Source organism: Daldinia loculata (assembly GCF_022478755.1).
Source record: "Daldinia loculata strain CBS 113971 unplaced genomic scaffold F4817scaffold_11, whole genome shotgun sequence".
Lineage (NCBI taxonomy): Eukaryota > Fungi > Ascomycota > Sordariomycetes > Xylariales > Hypoxylaceae > Daldinia > Daldinia loculata.
Window position 1 is genome coordinate 276,521 of NW_026054865.1, and position 18,656 is coordinate 295,176.

Consider the following 18,656-nt stretch of genomic DNA (forward strand, 5'->3'; position numbering starts at 1 on the left):
TTAAAATTGAAATTGGCCAATAGAATTTCAGGTATGTAACTTGTAAATGCTCGTGGCAATGGAGGCGCGACTCCGATATGCGGGGCAAGGGTAGAGGGGCTCAGGAGCTTGATAAATGATTAAGTGTGTTTAATCATTAATAATGTTATAGACGGTAATACTTAACTAAACATAATAGAAGATCGATAAACATTGCTTCACGATAAGCGACGACATAACTCTAGAACTTTATCCTTATTCTTACCTTAGGTAGCCTTATTACATCAGGTTATATCTTCTGTATATATCTGATGATTCTCAGTCCTGATTCTTAGATACACTGGGAGACATTCCATACACCGGAAGTTTTTTGAAGAAGAAATAAAAGAAGAAACTCTACGGAAGCTCAACGTTCAATAGGCGGTATGTCTCACTTATATTTCTCTAGCCGCGTTTATGATCCCGATCGGAGGAAACGCGTGGTAGTCGGTGATAAGAGGTCCGAACATTGCTTACTGAGGCCATTGATTTGAACATCTGAATACCGAACCCCGACTACGCGCCGTGAAATCCCTATACAAAAATTTCAATCCGAACCCGGGATTGCTGCTTATCTCGCTCGGAACATAACGGGGACTGCTCTTTGCGAAGCGCTTACCAACATCAACGTACCTCAGGCGTTTGTGTGTATTTTTCCTGTGTTCATTTCCCCTGACAAATATCTAAAGTCGGTCAAGATATAAATGAAAGAGTCGAAATTCATACCTAGTATCATTTACATAAGCGTATGGTAGTTTACGAGCAGACCAGTTAAACCGTGACGGGGGGTGTAGCTGAGCCTAACCTGCTTTGTAGACCCCAAGGGTCATCTTTCCGCCTAGATTGGCAAGTCCGCAACGGATTTGGATCCCGCCCTTTCGCGCCTTTTTCATATGGAAATTCTTTTAATGGGTTACAAGTGGGTCTGTTAAATGACTAAATGATGAGGTTGGAGTAATCGTCGGAGATATCTTGGTTATTTAGGAATGGCGAATCCAGCTCTCTGTTGGTCTTTATTCCTTTATCATCGTGTGCGATATTGTCTTTTGTTAGTTGATACGTAGCGAACGCCAATAAAGATCAGCAATTGCAAGGTTGTTGCTATTGCTCTACTGATCCGAAATCGCTATTAACGTGAAGCCGAAAAACGCCTCACCGGCGCCGGCTTGTCCCGTAGTTGGTGTAACACAAATAGTATGGCTTCCGGCATGGACGAACTTCCGATCGACTCAGAGAAGCCCGAGACCGATTCACAACCGGGCACCGATCCGGTCAGCAGGCAGCAGTCTATCGCGGAGTCTAAATTATCTCGTATACGCTCATCTGTCGCCCGTGTGCGATCAAATAATGGACACGGATGCGCCGACTTAGAAGAAGGCGACACGACTGATGACACACTCACACCTGCCCAGCGTCAGATTGAAAAGGATCCCTTCGAGGTATCTTGGGACGGCGATGATGATCCCTTGTGTCCTCGAAGCATGGCCATAGTCCGCAAATGGCTTGCTGTAATAACTGTTGGTATGGGAAGTCTTTGCGTGTAAGTGTACTTTGGCTGCCTACCGCATGAGTGGGCCTAACTCAATCTCGAAATATCTTTTAACAACATGTAGGACCTGTACGAGTTCTATTTACGCGTCCACGTATGGTCAGATGAACCCGGAGTTCCACGTATCGAGTATTGTTGGTACCCTCGGTCTATCACTCTTCGTTCTCGGTAGTATGTTACTCGCTAAAGCCCTTAAGTTGTCTCTGCTAAATCTTCAACTCTAGTTGCCCTTGGTCCCCTTCTCATGAGCCCACTGAGTGAGTTCGTCGGAAGGCGGCCGATTTATATTGCCTCGTGGGCCATGTTTCTGATATGGTTAATACCAAGTGCCGTGGCACGTAACATGGCGACCATGCTAGTGGTATGTTCACCTAGGAAACGTGAAGCACCCCCAGCTTTATTATAACGGTAGACTGACGTTGCTTAGGCGCGGTTTATCGACGGGTTTGCCGGAAGCTCATTCCTCAGCGTCGCTGGTGGCACAGTCAGCGATATATTCAGACGAGACCAGATCCAGGCGCCAATGGTTATAGTATCTTTAAGCCCCTTTATCGGTTGGTGATCATCGGCCTATAGGTACCTATTTACATAGCCCAATGCTAACGAATTACAGGTCCTAGCTTAGGTCCTCTACTCGGTGGATTTATCAACTACAACACAACTTGGAGGTGGACGTACTATGTATATTTTTGAATCTAATCTCAAGTCTTGTTTGATGAAGCCCACGTTGCTAACTTTTGAATCTTGATAGGCACTGATCATCTGGGCTTTCCTTGAGTTGGTCATGATTACTATTTTCGCACCGGAGACATACCGTACGTGGCTGTATGTATATTGCTTCGAAGACATTTGTTAACAACGACCTAGATCCTATCAGGCTCCGCGAGAAAGCTAGAAAATTAAGGAAAGAAACCGGCGACGATCGATGGAAATCACCGATGGAGAAATCGACTAAGTCCGTGGCAGTGACTATTGGATATTCCCTCCTGCGGCCATTTGAGTTGCTGATATTCGAGCCAATGTGTCTATTGCTCTGCCTATTCTCTGCCATCTTGTTGGGAGTCCTATACCTGTTCTTCGGAGCGTTCCCCCTAGTCTTTGGTAATACTTACGGTTTCAATCTTTGGCAAACCGGTCTGAGCTTCCTCGGAATCTTTACAGGAATGATCGTCGCTGCTGCAACTGACCCCATATGGCGGCGCGTTAATCAGCGGCTTTTAGAGCAAAATGACGGCATCCCCGAACCTGAATTCCGACTGCCATCAGCAATTGCAGGTGCCGTCCTGGTTCCTATTGGGCTTTTCATATTTGCTTGGACCGCATATCCTTGGGTTCATTGGATGGGACCTATCATTGGATCTGCTATATTCGGCTGCGGTACACTCTTGGTGTTTACTGGAATATTCACCTTCCTCGGTAAGTTGGAAAACCCCATGAGGTTGAAGTTTCTAGATTTCACGACTAACGGGAAATCGTAACAGTGGATGCATACCCGCACTACGCTGCTTCGGCCCTTGCTGCCAACAGCTTCACTAGGTGTACTTTTGCTGGTAAGTTGAGACCTAGAAATGAATACCCCTTGATATGTATCATCCACTAACCTAACCTTTCAATAGCCGCATTTCCCCTTTTCGGAATACAGATGTATAATAAACTTGGTTACCAATGGGGATCTAGCTTGTTAGCATTCCTTACAGTGGCGATGATGCCTTTCCCTTACCTGTTCTTCCGATATGGAAAGCAAATCCGAAAGACGAGCAGATTCGCTCGTTAAGAGATGGATACGTATAGGTAATGACCTGAATTGATATGAGAGATGGCAATTTTTTTTAATGCGAATAACGATATAAAGTAGTTCGAAGTAAATACACTTAATAAATGATGTACTATGTTACTCATATTTATTACTTTTACTACCTCTACTTATCTTTCCTTAAGGACAGTGTCTTACCCGAGCAACGGTGCTTCATCAGGACCGAAAAATGAGTGTCCAGACAACCATCTTCTCACAAGACTACACATACCTCAAAACAAGGTTTACTCGACTGAAGATATAACGATTATTTAACATATTAAATTACGATTAACCTATGGTAATGAATGATAGAGTTAACTATGGACCTGAGCTGCTCGCAGAAGTCATAAGTTTGGCCTCAATGAGACTGGAATGATAATAGTCACGGAAAGGTTTTCCGTCTGAATTCCATGTTGGCCAACTGGAAACAGGTGTGATATCCGTCACCTCGTAGCGTCTCTACTAGGAACCAACTCATTAATGATAGCTTCACAACCGCTGCCTAGCTTCTTGACTGGCAATCCATTGCCGGACTGGTAGTACATGATGAGCTGTGGGCCAGTCGAAACTTCAAAATAAATAGCCCCTTCCCCTACTAATTCGTTGGGGTTTTCGTACGCCTCAAATGACTGTTGCGTAGCAACAGAAAGTTCCACCCAACCTGTGTTTTTAGGCGTAGGTACCTGGACAAGCTTGTTATATTTCTTTCTGTCTCTACCCCTTAGGGCTAATACAGTCCTTTCCTTCCTTCCCGTCACCTGTCCAAACTCGGCATCAAGAGGATCCTACCCCAGAGGAAGGTCTCTGATCCTAGATCGCTATGTCGGGGTTGAGTTTCCAACCTGTTGTACACGGTAGTATGGTTCACATCATGGGCATCCAATGGCCTCCTCCCGTCAGGCCTGGCATCGATCCGTTTGAACGTGAGATTTCCCTGGAAATCGAGTGCTTGTGTGGTAAAGTTCGTATATCAACAAGAACTCCACCACAAGAAATATATGTTGACAAGATGCTCTCGTAGATTTCCGCTACAATTCACGGTCATGTCCCCCTCCAGGTAAGTTGTCATCTCTGACTCCATGCGTTAGCGACTTTGGAACTGACTTGGAATTAGCGCATCTGCCATTGTCGCGAGTGCAAGAAAATTACCGGCGGAACCCACGGTGACTTCTTGCTCGTCCGGAACAACAGCATGCTTACTTGGAGGTGCAACACTGGTAAGCTCCCCATATTCCCTGTGGCCTTCCATGTCTGCTCCTTATGCCACGTCAAGATAACAGGACCCATACTCATGTCTGTTTAGCAGAATTGAAGGCTTTCTCTTACTATGTCGGAGAGGAAGAAACAGAGAACAACGTCAAGAACGTCTTCCGCTGCCCCACTTGTTGTACTCCCATTTTCGTCGGTCAAGGAAACCCAAATTCCAATATAATGCTGTTCTTCGTCGGCTGTCTCGCTGACCCCACGTGGCTGGATGACCATAAGCCCGATTCCGAGACTTTCACGGGAGACAGGTGCGCTTGGCTGCCGCTTATAGCTCCACCCTCAGCTCCATCCCCCGGGCCGCAGCCGAAGTCAGAATAGAAGGATATCGAAATGGCGTCTCTGGACGAATATTAAGTTAATCGGAGATCTCGTTACCCCGAGTCGCGGACCTGAACGACGATGTGTCTTGGTCGCGTGGCGTATACGTTAATAATGTAAAATCTTCTCTTCGTAACCTCTTGCTTTTATCTTCATGTAGGTAGCATCGGCTTCGCATCGGCTTTATCGTTCGGTTTGGTCGCATACGACCTGCGAGGAATGCAATAGATGATGTGATAGCAATACGAATAGGCAAGATAGCCAATATTCATAATGCATGACACACCGTCGCTGATATTCACCTTGACGGCAGTATCTTCCTTGCGTATTCGCGGCCTAACTTTAGTATCGCTCTGACGTGATCTTCGAGCCGCCTATCCTTGCGCCTCCGCATCCATAGTAATACGATGCCCAAAACTACCATATCTACTGCAAGATGCTTCGAGACGATCCATAATATCCAACTAGTCCATGCTTTGAAGCTCTTTTCCTTCTTAGACCTCCATTCGCGCCCGGCCGTGATTTGTTCCCGTAGAGCCGCGACTTCGGCAGATAATCTTACTACGGCGCGCTCTACTTTTCGCGACCACCTATCGCCTTTCTTCACGTATTCCCCATCATCCTCATCGCCCTGTCTCTGGCGATACTCCTGTTCCGCAGCATCGTCCTCGCTCATTGGGCTAAGCACCTTCATAGGTCCCTCAGTCCCACTTAATGGTTCTCGGAAATGTCGGGGCTCAGCAAATGTAGCCTCCTTCGGTGATGCATTAGATGATGAGGGGCTGTTATTCTTAATCTGGTCCCAGACGAATTCGAGTTCTGCAACCAGTCCTTTCCCGTCTCTACAAATATTTTATATTAGCTCACCTTCCACCGACCGCCACCATCCCCCACTACAAAGAGACTATGGCCCACTATATGGTTATTGCGGGGGTAGTCCAAGAGAAACTTACGGTGTGTTGGCATAGTGATGCATAGTCTCAATAAGTGCCTCGATGTATCGGCGTTTAGCTTCTGTCCGGCTGAGACCATTCTGTGCGTTCCACGCGTCCCATTTGTCCCGCTCGCGTTGCAGCTCGTCTACATCGACACCTGGCCGGTGCTCAGGCCGCTCCATCACACCGTCTACGTCACCTTCCATCGCCTGCTTGTATAGGCCATATAGCCGTAGCCGGTCGCTCGGCGGGGGGCGCGGCGCCCCCGTCTTCGGGATCTTCTTGACCGTGTTCAGCGCGTGGACAAACACGCGGTCTATTTCGTGTGGGGACTCGATTAGCGACGGGGTGATGGATTGGGAAGTTGAAAGCAATGCAAAGAGAGGAACAGGGCGCTTCGTTGGATTGGTTGGCTGGGACATACCAACTGAGTCGGCCATTTTGAACCGTTCATCTGTATCGTCAAGAACTTCGGGTCTCTAGTTCTTTTCTCGTTCTATCTATATACCCCTAATACCTACATTTACTAGTACGCGCTCGATAAATGTGGTACGTTAGAGGCGTGGCAAGCAGAAGACCGTAGGTATGCGTAGCGAGCCCGGTTATTGCTCTCCCAGGGAGCACGTCGACGCGGCGCTGAAGCAGATGAAGGATCACCGCCCAATGCGTTGGTTCCTGCGTTGGTCCCTCGGCTACCAATGGGAACCCGAGGTTAGGAACACGTCATCTATACAGGTGGAAAAATGCAAGCAGATGGATAAAATATTAAGGATAGTTTAGGTGTTGTATATAGGTCTGAGCTGGTTTGATATGGCACGATTACGTTAAACCACCGGTTAGAAGTATTGGAAGTAAAGAGGTATGTAGGTAAGTAATAAGTATTTATTGTACAAACAATTATTAGCTTTAAATGGATGTCGATCATTGAGTTGGAGCTGGAGCAATTCTCTGCATAATGGGGAACATTGAAACTTTCGATAGTCTTATTCGGGTGTTAGGGGAATGCAATTGCCTCGGCGTAGAATTGGATCCATTCTTTACTGGGATCAGGTACCTTTTCTGCAACCTTCCGCCATACATACCTAAGGTACTGCTCCTTCTGTATGCAGTGTGTATGTACCTAATTGTACCTATATCAATACAATTTCGGCGGTGGCCGCTCGCGTGCTACCTGTTAAATTAGTGCTAAGCTTAGGTACATTAGTAGTATTCTTCTTCTTCCGTGTTCCGACGATTGCACGTGAAGAAGACAACTTCAGGTATTATGTAATATGTCTTATTCTTCGGGCCTCGCTTGATTTACTACCTCTTTCGAGTTTCACGTTGTAAAGGACCAAAGTCAGATTGTTTCGTCACCCTGACTGTTATCACGGCAACAAAATTGATTTTGTTCTCAGCTATACTTCTAAGATTAAGCTTCTGCTATCCGACATGATATTAACTCCGTGGGCGCATAGATACATATTGAGAAACTCGATCAATACCTAACTTAGGTACCTACCAGGTAGTAAGTGCCATTCTACTAGGTAGCAATCCTAGATACCTTGGATATTACCCAGTTATGACCAGTTGTCATACTCTTGCTGCGTTGACTCGGCTAAACTTTTAGATTTCAAAAACTCTTCCTTCTTTTGCTGTAGGCGCTTGATGAGCTTCTTATTATCCAGCGCTGCGCGTGCCGCATTGTTTCCTGCCTCTTTCTTCGATAATGCACTTCCGAGACCTAGCTGGAGGTTACTTTCTCCCCATCCGTCGAGGAATACGCCTACAGTGTACAATGGAAGACCCAAGTGTTTATCCTTCTTTAGTTCACCCACGTCGTTGTACGAGAGTTTAATCCCATTCACAACGATAGCGTTTCTCAAGATGACCTTATAGGGTAGGTCCTGTTTTGTAGCTTGCTTGTCGCTGTCCGTATCTTGCTTCTTGTTTGAGCGATCGTGTTTAGAACTTGACTTGCCTCTGAACTCTGCTCGAATCTCATCTGCGAGTTCTATGCTCCAGAGTGACTTTATCCAGGACGACACACGCGGTAGGCTCTCCGGGTCTGCTAAAATCGTAGCTGCGACATAAGATTCAAAAACGTCGCCGAGGGCCTTTTTCCTTGCTACCTCAGATGCCCGAGTCGCCCCAGGCTTTCCGAGAGGGCCAAACTCCGGGGGAAATTTCGTGCGCTTGTCGATACCGTATTGTATGGTGTAGTTCAATAAAGTCTCGTTCCTAACAAGCCTCTCCCGCAGCTGGGAGCATCGCCCGACGGGTAGATTGGGGAAGGTCTGGAAGATGAAAGATGTAGACATTAGGTAGATATAGGCATCGCCAATCCACTCGAGCCGTTCATAGCTCATTTTCGTCGAACCTGATGTCATACCCGAGTGAGTAAGTGCTGCCTGCTCGAGGGCTGGATCTAGGACAGGGGGTAAGGGTGGCAGGCCAGAACTTGGTATATCATCAGGCGTCCATCGAGTCAGCGACACGTGATTTGGGATGGGAAGTGCTCCAGCACCAAGTGAACTTTTGGAATTTCTCCCATCTTCAAGCTTTCTGGCTTTTTGCGGTCTGGGACTATCCTGACCAAGAGCACTTGTCTAGGGGAGCGTGAATTAGCAGTGAGAATGGCACCGGATGGTTCAATGCTTACCTCGTCTTGTGCGAGTAATTGCGCGGTAGGTAATATCTCGTTGTTGTGGCGTTTTAATACCGAGACTATTTCGTCATTTATATCGGAAGTGTCATGAAATTTTTGGAGCTCCTCATTCAGAGCTTTGACTGTTTTCAGCAGATTTTTAGCATGGTTTAGGATTTGAGAAACTGATGTAGCGTTCCCGGGGCTGTTATTGGAGTCGACCTCCGCGAACAAACGCTTCGACATGGCGCTTATAGATTCTGCAAGTATACTTATCAGAACTTGAGAGATTTATATGTAGAAGAATTGCTGATAAAGATTAAGCCACACTACAACAGCGCAACTGTTTTGCAGTTTTGCAGTTTTGCAGTTTTGAAGAGGTGAAGTGTTACCTTGAGCCTTGAGGTACCTAGGTTAGGTACGTAAATAATATGTCTTGACTGAAGGTATGCGCCACCTGAAGGCTGAAAGGGAATGATTAGCCGAATATTTCCCGACAAACGCGCGCCCCACGCTCAATTAAGTGGTCAAACTAACTGTGACAACTTCATCTTTAGTTGTGCGACAAGCAAAAGTTGCTGCATAAAAGGTCAAAATGGCGGCTGTCCCTCGTGCAAGGCTGCTGAACCTCATGAAGGTATATTTTATTCCTTAATTGGCTTTGTAATGAATTAAACTAACTGATATTCCAGGCTCAATGCGAAGTCTTCTCCACAACATACAATCCTGATGGGGTACGGATGGGCAACAATATCCTGCGACAACGATTAAGAGGACCAACGCTTGCCAAGTACTACCCCCCAAGAGGTCCGACAATCAATACGTTAGCGAAGACGTTTAAGCGTTGGAATCTGGAGACTATTAACGAGGAAGAAGAGGATAGGTTGGAACACTTGGCAGGGTAAGCTATATCTATGTTACAAGTATCACACATATCAGAATCTAACCAAGATATAGAGTGAGGTCGCGCGGAAAAGGTGCACCGAAGAAAAAGACTGGCCCCCCTCCTGGTATGATCCATTCCTCCCGTTTTTCTTGGAATGACACTAACTTCCGGTATAGCGAAGCACAGGTAGAGACGGGATTCGTCTTGTCTACCCTTGTACATATATATGCGAAAATAACGGCGTTTATGGACGTAAATTATCAATTCATTACTACGAGACCAGATATTCGGAATATAGAGAAACTAACCACACCCTAATGATACGCCAATGCTCTTGATGCCTCCTAATTTCTCAGCATCGCTTCCATAGTCTTGTGACTTTCGATTAGTCTATAAGCGTGGATTCACGATAGTAAGCCGTCAACTAGGGTGTCAGAGGTTTGTTCACTGAACTTAAAGGGGTAGCCCTCTACGGCCACCCTTATGGACGGTTGAGCGCTTTAGGTGCTAATGTCTACCCGTCGTTTAGTATTCTTGTACATGATCTCAAGTTGGCGCCATCTGGCATGCTTTCAGAATACGAATCCTAGGGGAAATAGGTGGATTAAATACACGATAATGTCTAACTCCCTAGGTGCCCAATCGATATGAATGCTATCAGGAAAGCTATATACTTATATATACGTACGCCTGTGTGCAAAAGGAAAGGGTCTGGTGCGAGTACTGGTGTATATATGAGCCTGATAAGCGATTATCCTTAGAGGTTTTTACCACACCCATGTGCTCATAAGTATTGGCAGTTAACTTGGTCTGGTAGACTATCCTGCAAAGCCGAATTCGAATATGTAATCGCCATCGTATGGACGCGGCTGGGATGATGTCGGAAGATACTGTTGAAAAAGCATTAAAGCGGCATTTCCAAATACGCTCAAGCAGTGAACTGCGTATTAATGTATATCCAATTGTACCTACATGTAAAGGGGAGAAATAGGGGCGTTACTTCCATGTTAAGATCTGTCACTCAGCACACAGGGGAAGCGGGGAGGCAGGCAGGCAGTTGGGACTAATTGTCTCTTAGCAACGCAACGAGGCGCAACTTCCATCTTGTCTAGGAAAGATGTGATTCCAGATCCCGTTCTATCCACACTGAAGCCGGCCAGAAGGTTTTCTCCTTCCCCTTTTCAACCCTTATCGTTGAATTCATACGTTGCGTACTACACCATCCCTCCACCCCCTATATTAGCGGTTGCGACGAGTTTCGCGTCTGTCACGTCTTCACACATATGAGCACATCTATGGTCACACCTGGCAACTGTTTCGAAGATACCAAGATTCTTTAGATATTTGACCCCTCTTAACCGTTCTGCACTGCAATCGCGTCACTTTGTAAATGGTTTAGCATCGGTACTGCCTCTTTTGTCAACTACATATACGTAGTGTACTTTAGTAAGTCACCTCGCTGTTTCCTCAAGGGGAGCAACTTCCTCATCATACATGTGCTTATTTCTACACGTCGACCATAGGTAGGCAGTCTTAGCCACCTCGCTCCTGCCATACTTTTAATACGTCAAGGTCGTCACCTACTTCTATCATACCTTACCCATCAGTTGCATATTAACGCAACTTCTTCTCCCTTTCAGCGAGAATTTATCCATCTCTCCCACCTTCAACTTCTTCCACAACCCAACTCATCTAACTCCCAAACCCATCCACTACTCTTCTTCCACTTCACTCTCACTATACCATCTAATCTTTTTGTTGCAATTGAGGCATCTAAGCCATTTGTCAACTTCTATTTTGGGCACTTAGTGGTTCAATTTAAAACAGATTCTCTTCCTGCCGGCGACGCTCTTTGCTTCTGTACTGACTAGGACAGAAGCTATGTCTGCTATTCCGGCTCTTTCGACTGGGTCTCCGAACCCTCGTCGCACACCCGCTTCCAACAAGCCTTTGAACGAGGAAAACATCAAGGTTGGCAAAGAGGATACCTCTACTGCCAATGTAAGTGATGTCCTTACGCGTCTCCTCCGATATGTGAGTGATTATTGTGGTTTGGTCAAACATATCTTTCCATTTGTAATTGTGTTGATCTATTGGCCCTATCCATATTATATCTTGCTTATCGGATGAATTACTCTTGTTATCTCTGGCTCGATATTGTTCGGATGACACAGCCGAAACTAATGGTTTTCTACAGCAGGAACCGGATGTCTCCATGTCTCAGAAGAAGTCGGTCTCTGCTCTCTCGACCTCTTCCTTAGCCAACCAGAGCTATCCTAAGGTTAGTGTTCACCCTAGGGCCACATTCGTCTATATCCTATTCACTAACTATAATAGAAGATGAAGCTTAGTCACGACTCCTCATCAGGTCCTTCTAGCTCTCCTGATCCCATGGACCACCTACTGGAGAAGCTCTCCCAACAGCAAACTGCACTCCACAAACAGGGAGATGCTTTGAAGACCTCTGAAGGGAACTGTATGTACCCTCCTGCCCTGGACCATGCACCCTCGAGCAACTCGGTACCAATTACACCTGCGAATGAGAACTTCGGTAGCACAGGCCCGACCACTCGGCCGGCCAGTGCGGCTTTGAATGATGGGAGTCCCAGCGACGAGGAGGTCCTTCGCTTGAAGCTGCAACTTGCCCAAGCTCAGAACAAAATCACTCGACTCGACCACGAGCTTGCTCAGAGCCGCCACACCCGACCCGGACTAGAGCATGCCATGGGTGGCTCTCCGCTAGATGCAGATTTCCCTTCTGGATTCCAGGTTCCTCCTCCTAACCCATCGCGAGTCCCGGGTCCTACGACCCTTGGTGTTAGCACTCAGCAGGCAATTGGCAGGGAAGGTGGTCATTCCTGGTCTACTTTTGATGACTCTCGGTCGGATACCAGTGATGCCTTATCAGCTACGGGCTTCAACCGCTCTCGTAACATCTGGGGGCCAAGCAAGAGTGCTCAAGGCTCTTTCCAGGGCGGTTTCCCAGGACCCGATTTACACCAGAACAACCAATGGAGTGGACGTGGTGCTAGTCAGGGGTACATGGATCATAGCCTGACCTATGAGCCCGCGGCTTCTGGTGGCTATCGTGGAGATCGCTTGACGCCGGATTATGACATGACAATTCGACCCGCCGGCAACCGACGGAACAACCGAATTGATAATCGCCTTGGAATGCCCGCTTTTAGTGCACAGTCAGGATTCGGAGGTGGTTACAACTACGGTAGTGGTCAGTACGGATCTGATCATGGCATGCCTGGACCGACCCCGGCTCCGACTGGTTCGGGAATTTACTCTACCTATCAGCCTACCGCTGTCGGTACACCGCTTTCGCCCCTGGCGAGTGAGTTCACGTCAGTTACGGGTAGTGCACCTTGGAAGTCGGAGGTAAGTATCGATTCACTCTTTAATTTCGGCCTATTACTGATGTAGACTGTGTCACAGCCCGGAGCTTCTGAAGGCCAGACCTATCTACCCACTACGGAACCTCTGAACTACCGCCGCCTACTTGATCGCAATGTCAACTGCAATTGGAAGTACATCGTTGATAAGATTGTCTGCAACAATGACCAGCAAGCGTCGATTTTCTTGCAGCAGAAACTCAAGGTCGGAACGCCAGACCAGAAGTATGAGATAGTAGAAGCAATTGTTGCCCAGGCTTACCCACTGATGGTTAATCGCTTTGGCAACTTCTTGGTACAACGATGCTTCGAGCATGGAACCCCGGAGCAGGTGGTCAAGATTGCAGAGGCCATTAGAGGATGCACACTCAACCTCTCAATGGACCCATTCGGCTGCCATGTAGTCCAGAAGGCGTTTGATTCCGTCCCGGAAGATTACAAAGCCATTATGGTCCACGAATTACTCCGACGCATCCCGGAGACTGTTATCCATCGATATGCATGCCACGTCTGGCAGAAGCTCTTCGAGCTGAGATGGACCGAGTCCCCACCTCAAATCATGAAGTACGTGAACGATGCGCTCCACGGCATGTGGCACGAGGTTGCTCTTGGAGAGACGGGAAGCCTGGTCGTCCAGAATATCTTCGAGAATTGCCTCGAAGAGGACAAGGTACGTCTAGTAAAAGTATGTACAATTTTTAATTGCGATGCTAATAAGACTCCAGCGTCCTTGCATTGAGGAGGTCCTCGCCAACATCGATATTGTTGCTCATGGCCAGTTTGGAAACTGGTGCATCCAGCACATCTGTGAGCATGGCGCGCCAGCTGACCGAAGCAGAGCAATTGACCACGTCATTCGCTACGCAGCAGAGTACAGTATGGACCAGTATGCTTCCAAGGTAGTTGAGAAGTGCCTGAAGATCGGCGGAGCTGATTTCCTGGCACGATACCTTGACCGAGTCTGCGAAGGCCGCGTAGACCGTCCCCGAATCCCTTTGATTGATATTGCTAGCGACCAGTATGGCAACTATCTCATTCAGTGGATATTGACTCATGCCTCCCCTCAACACCGCGAGATCGTTGCCGCGCATATTAGAAAGCACATGGTGTCTCTCCGTGGATCCAAATTTGGATCTCGTGTCGGAATGCTCTGCACTAACCCGGCTGTGGCCACTCGACCGGGACCTGGTGTTAGTACTGGCTTAGGACGCATGCCCACGGGTCCTCGATACAATGGCCGTGCTTACCAATAATGGCGTGGTACTTGCTCGATTGGTTTCATGACGGATCTGCGTTTTATTCAATTAATGAACGGTCTCGTATCTTTCGCCTCAAAAGGTGTTTTTCGATGTCGCATCTTCGTCCCGGTCTCGACTTCGGCGGTTGCTTTTGCGTCCACTATTTTCTTTCTTTTCCTATGTCTTGCTTTCGGACAAATCCGAGGCTACTAATTGATTTTAATTCGGTTCTCGGACGAATCGATTCGCATATGGCAAGTCTCACAGAAAGCATCATCTCAAGCAGAAAATTTACGGAATCATACGTCTACGACATCCTACACCCAGCAGGCTACTGCCCCGCTTGGGTGTCTTGGACACATCATGGTTATGGATTTTGCGATATGAAATCAAAGCATCCACTCCATTCGTCCATTCTTTTCTTATTCCAACTCGGTCACTCACTCACCACCTTAAATTGGATGGAGGACAAACCTTCTACCGATCAAAAGAACCACATACTGTCTCACCTTACATTCTAATATAGTTGCATGGATTGTTATTCCTGATCTCAGCTAAGGTGGACATTCTGCAGAGGATAGATACTTTGTGTTGGGAATCGAGTATTCAGGTTTTGTAAGGCTTTTCAAGACTGACTCAAAACCGGTAGGCGGTGGAGGTTTAATCGGATGGGGACGAAAATCAACAATATTAGTTCTGTTTTTGTGCTATCGGCAAAGTCTTACATATGCTCCTTGTATTACGAAGAGTTTACTTATTTACAATCGTTCGCTCGATTCTTACCAAATTCGATGTTTTTATGAGTTTATTCCTGTGCAATTCTTATGTAAAATGGATGGGATATGGTGTCTCGACGTGATTGCTATGTTGCCTGCTAACTGTAATGATAATATGAATCTTCTCTCAACTAACTAATTCCCAGCTTCGGTGCATTATTCCTACAGAACCCCCGTTGATTGAGTTATATCATACCTGCTTAACTTACATAGTGGTAGTTATAAGGTTTAGCTATGTGCAACTTTGATATATCCTAGGTACCTTAGGTACTCAAACATGTTGTCAATGTATGAAACTGGGGGATTGCGTCGAGCTACTTTATCCTTTCTCTATATACTCAATATCCGAATCTCAATACCGTCAAACGACGGGAACCATAGCAGCGTCGAAACCTTTTTAGTAAACGAGTTTGATAAATTAAGCCCAATAAAGAAGTCGAACTCGACATCGAGTCTCTTCTTCTACTCGACCCTAGTGTGCTAAAGGGTTCTAGATGATGATGATGATAGATCTGCACATGGAACACAGAAGCGTGGGTATTCTGGGCGCTTTATGTACTTTCTTCTACTCCGTGAACCTGTACTAATAGTATGTACATTGCGATGCCGATGGATGCGCCCAGTGACAAAGAAAACAATCAAGGAAGACCAATTCCCAGCGCGGATAAGTAGCAGGGGCAGCGATAGACTCGAAAACCTGCCCTTCCCCTTTTTCAGGTTCACGTTTCTATTAATCCCGTTACAATCGGGTAGCGTACACACCCTCTCACGCACCGTAGGCGACCTGGCCCATCGGCCTGTCCTCCGTCATGCCGGGGGCCATGAGGTTGTTGTCGGGATTGCCCGTTGCCTTGGCAACTGAACATCGTGCCATCGTCGGGGAGCTGCATTGCTTGTTAGCACTCATGTTAGAGAATGGGGTTGGAAAGCGTGCTCACCTTCTAGAGATGACGTCTGTGAAGTAGAAGTCTTGGATAACCTTCTTTAGGGGTTCGTTGGTGGATTTGGCGCCCTTGTTCTGGTCTACTAATTGCACCTTGCTTAGGTGCTTCATGGATGTGGGCTCGACGATGTCGTATGAAGCGAGCGCCGGGCTAATCTCGAATAACCTATCCCGTAGTTGGGCAACATCATCGTATGGTAGAGGCACTCCGAGGAACTCGCTGATTGCTCGGATGATCTTCCAGTCTGTTCGGGCGGCACCAGGTAATGAGGTGGCGGCACGAGTCATCTGTGCGCGACCCTCAGTGTTGACATAAGTACCGGCTTTTTCGGTATAGGCAGCGCCGGGTAGAACGATGTCAGCGATCTGGGCGCCACGATCGCCGTGGTGGCCTTGGTAGACGACGAAAGCGTCCTTGGGAATATCGGCATCAGCAAATTCATCGGCACCCAGTAGCCAGATGAACTTGGGTTTCGTTTCGGCGACCTCAGGGGAGGGTGTTGTGAAGCCGACCTCAAAAGCACCTGCTCTTGAAGCTGCCCTTTGTAGAATATTGAAGCCGTTGTGCTCCTCGGTCAGGAAGTTTGCGGCGTTCTTCTCGACGAAAGAACCAATAAGCTCGTAGAAAGCCTTGGCATCAGGGTGATCTGTCACACCAGAACCAACAACAATCATTGGCTTCTTAGCAGACTGAAGTTTCTTGCCGAAAGGACCGGACAGAGCTTTCTTTAAGGCCGCGAGATCGGTACCGAGGTGTTCAAACTCGAAAGTTGACTCCCACGGCTCACCTACGACGCCGATCTCTAGATCTGACCTTAGCCATTGCTTTCGGATACGGGCGTTCAAGCCGGCAGCTTCGTGTCTCGGGTTGGTGCCGACGAGTAGTAAGTAGTCGACGTCTTCGACAGCAGAGATCTTGGAGTTGAAGAGGTAGTTAGATCGGACGTCAATGCCGTGGGCAAGGGGTTGGCTTCCCGAGGGCATATCGAGGGCGAGGTTCTCAGATCCGAGCTTATTGGCCAGTTCCTTCATGGCAACCAATGACTCAACCTCAATGAGCTCACCAGCGATCGCCTTGAACTCATTACCCTTCGGTGCAAGTTGTCGGTGTGCCGCCGCAATCTCTGTCAAAGCTTGTTCCCAAGAAGCGGGCTCAAATTTACCCTCTCGTCTTACCAGCGGCATAGTCAGACGCTGTGTCTTTAGACCATCACACGCGAACCGGGTCTTGTCGTTGATCCATTCCTCATTGATATCATCGTTAAGACGAGGGAGAATTCGCATGACCTCAAGACCTCGCGAGTCTACACGGATAGCAGACCCTAAGGCATCGAGCACATCGACCGATTCGGTCTTCTTTAATTCCCAGGGGCGGGCTCGGAAGGCATAGGGCTTAGATGTGAGAGCGCCGACGGGGCAAAGGTCGATGACATTACCCGACATCTCAGAATCGAGGTTCTTTTCCAAGTATGTGCCAATCTGAATGTCGTTTCCTCGTCCGAAGGAGCCCATCTCAGGGGCACCAGCTATATCGTTCGCAAATCGAATACATCTCGTACAGTGGATACATCGGTTCATCGAGGTCTTGATTAGGGGTCCTATATTCTTATCTTCCACCGCTCGCTTGCCACCGATCTCGTGAAACCGGCCCCTGTCGGCTCCGTATCGCATGGATTGGTCCTGGAGATCACATTCACCACCCTGATCGCAGATAGGGCAGTCTAACGGGTGGTTCGCTAGGAGGAATTCCATCACACCCTCACGGGCTTTATGTGTGAGAGGCGAGTTCGTCTTTACCACCATTCCTGGTTGTACTGGCCAGGCGCAAGAGGCAACGGGCTTCGGCGCACGTTCGACTTCGACTAAGCACATACGACAGTTTCCAGCGATCATTAACTTCCTAATTTATGCTGTTAGCAACGCGGGTCGTGGTGGGGAGGGTCGGCAGGGTAGCTATCGTACTCGTGATAACAATATCTATGAATTATTAGCGGCAAGCTTCTTATATTATTCGGATGTCTCGTAGACTGACCTAGGGACAGTAACGCCGGCCTTCTCGCAGGCCTGAATTAAAGCTGATCCGGCTGCGGGCTTAATTAGTAAGAGGCTTTACAACCTCGGGATTGTAAATTATAGATTTATACCTTCGATAGACACCTTCTTTCCATCTATAACAGCGTCAGCAACCATCTTAAGCGCTTCGATCGTATATATAAGATATATGCTCACCAACGGTAAGCTCCACCTCTGCCGGCCGCCGAGGCGTCGCTGAAAAAGCTCTCGAGGATTTGGCGACATGGCTGCCAGTCCGCCAAGCCGAACGAGCTAGAGATTGTCGGAGCATCGTGTCGTCTCGACGGAATCAAGGGACAGAGGAGAGGAGAGGAATAGAACGAGGTGGTGCTTGGTGGTCAATTGGAAGAAAGTTCCTTTAAAACGACGTTGACGTCTCTTGAGAATTGCTGGTCGGGAATTATTGGACGCTTCTTCGGAGTGGCGCTAGTGCTTCATTGCGATTATTTCGCACTTGCTTTCATTGGCTGTAGCTAAGAAAACTTGAAGCCTGAATTCTGAGGCACAAAAGAATAAATACATGTACACATTACGTATCTAGGTATCTATGTACCTAGTAAACTTAGTTACGTAAGTAATGCCAAGCCCCAGTTTTGCTATCTCTTTTTAATTCAAAATTTCTGCAACCGATTGGAAACTTTTCCTTTCTTTTCTTCATTAATTAATTGTACATGTGCACACTTTATTGTAGGTGAGCTTGAGCAAGTTCCTGGTCTTCCAGGTTACTTGCTGTAGTCGAGTCTTCCTCTATCTTGTGTTCTAGAGCAATATTGTACGCCGATTATGGAAGCACTTGAGAGGTGCTAAACCTCGAAGATTGTTGCCTCTTACC

General features: G+C 47.4%; 7 protein-coding genes across 7 annotated transcripts; 4 read left to right on the top strand and 3 right to left on the bottom strand.

Moving 5' to 3' along the window:
- Nucleotides 1-1,214: 1,214 nt before the first annotated feature.
- On the top strand, nt 1,215-3,341 carry F4817DRAFT_313666 (MFS general substrate transporter; the record flags this gene model as incomplete). Its single annotated transcript, XM_049300275.1, has 9 exons — nt 1,215-1,558; nt 1,632-1,738; nt 1,792-1,928; nt 1,995-2,121; nt 2,181-2,248; nt 2,319-2,382; nt 2,435-2,983; nt 3,049-3,117; nt 3,184-3,341. 9 exons carry the CDS (start codon nt 1,215-1,217, stop codon nt 3,339-3,341), a joined length of 1,623 nt encoding a protein of 540 aa, XP_049161256.1.
- Nucleotides 3,342-4,182: 841 nt separating this feature from the next.
- F4817DRAFT_363452 (Mss4-like protein) lies at nt 4,183-5,252 on the top strand (the record flags this gene model as incomplete). Its single annotated transcript, XM_049306644.1, has 4 exons — nt 4,183-4,323; nt 4,384-4,419; nt 4,477-4,579; nt 4,666-5,252. 4 exons carry the CDS (start codon nt 4,183-4,185, stop codon nt 4,944-4,946), a joined length of 561 nt encoding a protein of 186 aa, XP_049161257.1. The 3' UTR covers nt 4,947-5,252.
- F4817DRAFT_363454 (acyl-CoA binding protein) lies at nt 4,811-6,321 on the bottom strand (the record flags this gene model as incomplete). Its single annotated transcript, XM_049306645.1, has 2 exons — nt 4,811-5,788; nt 5,900-6,321. The coding sequence occupies 2 exons, from the start codon at nt 6,319-6,321 to the stop codon at nt 5,245-5,247; spliced, it is 966 nt and encodes a 321-aa protein (XP_049161258.1). The 3' UTR covers nt 4,811-5,244.
- Nucleotides 6,322-7,203: 882 nt separating this feature from the next.
- On the bottom strand, nt 7,204-8,917 carry F4817DRAFT_330637 (ribonuclease III). Its single transcript, XM_049302414.1, has 2 exons — nt 8,523-8,917; nt 7,204-8,469 (listed from the first exon to the last, which is right to left on the bottom strand). Exons 1-2 carry the CDS (start codon nt 8,751-8,753, stop codon nt 7,441-7,443), a joined length of 1,260 nt encoding a protein of 419 aa, XP_049161259.1. The 5' UTR covers nt 8,754-8,917; the 3' UTR covers nt 7,204-7,440.
- A 185-nt stretch (nt 8,918-9,102) lies between these two features.
- Nucleotides 9,103-9,583, top strand: F4817DRAFT_313670 (mitochondrial ribosomal subunit S27-domain-containing protein; the record flags this gene model as incomplete). The annotated part of the gene is made up of 4 exons (XM_049300276.1): nt 9,103-9,144; nt 9,200-9,408; nt 9,465-9,517; nt 9,570-9,583. The coding sequence occupies 4 exons, from the start codon at nt 9,103-9,105 to the stop codon at nt 9,581-9,583; spliced, it is 318 nt and encodes a 105-aa protein (XP_049161260.1).
- Nucleotides 9,584-11,274: 1,691 nt separating this feature from the next.
- F4817DRAFT_313671 (ARM repeat-containing protein) lies at nt 11,275-14,047 on the top strand (the record flags this gene model as incomplete). Its single annotated transcript, XM_049300277.1, has 5 exons — nt 11,275-11,394; nt 11,591-11,674; nt 11,731-12,780; nt 12,838-13,464; nt 13,520-14,047. 5 exons carry the CDS (start codon nt 11,275-11,277, stop codon nt 14,045-14,047), a joined length of 2,409 nt encoding a protein of 802 aa, XP_049161261.1.
- Nucleotides 14,048-14,884: 837 nt separating this feature from the next.
- F4817DRAFT_330643 (NADH-ubiquinone oxidoreductase 78 kDa subunit mitochondrial precursor) lies at nt 14,885-18,283 on the bottom strand. The gene is made up of 6 exons (XM_049302415.1): nt 17,981-18,283; nt 17,896-17,919; nt 17,784-17,835; nt 17,714-17,728; nt 15,747-17,651; nt 14,885-15,692 (listed from the first exon to the last, which is right to left on the bottom strand). Exons 1-6 carry the CDS (start codon nt 18,093-18,095, stop codon nt 15,575-15,577), a joined length of 2,229 nt encoding a protein of 742 aa, XP_049161262.1. The 5' UTR covers nt 18,096-18,283; the 3' UTR covers nt 14,885-15,574.
- Nucleotides 18,284-18,656: the final 373 nt, after the last annotated feature.

Bases quoted from the DNA above. Each gene is read 5' to 3' on its own strand.
- F4817DRAFT_330637 (XM_049302414.1), bottom strand. From the start codon at position 8,753: ATGTCGAAGCGTTTGTTCGCGGAGGTCGACTCCAATAACAGCCCCGGG. The intron at 8,470-8,522 runs GTAAGCATTGAA...ACGCTCCCCTAG, and splicing joins AATTACTCGCACAAGACGAG to ACAAGTGCTCTTGGTCAGGA.
- F4817DRAFT_330643 (XM_049302415.1), bottom strand. From the start codon at position 18,095: ATGCTCCGACAATCTCTAGCTCGTTCGGCTTGGCGGACTGGCAGCCAT. The intron at 17,920-17,980 runs GTGAGCATATAT...ACGCTGTTATAG, and splicing joins AGAGGTGGAGCTTACCGTTG to ATGGAAAGAAGGTGTCTATC. The intron at 17,836-17,895 runs GTATAAATCTAT...TTAAGCCCGCAG, and splicing joins AAAGAAGGTGTCTATCGAAG to CCGGATCAGCTTTAATTCAG.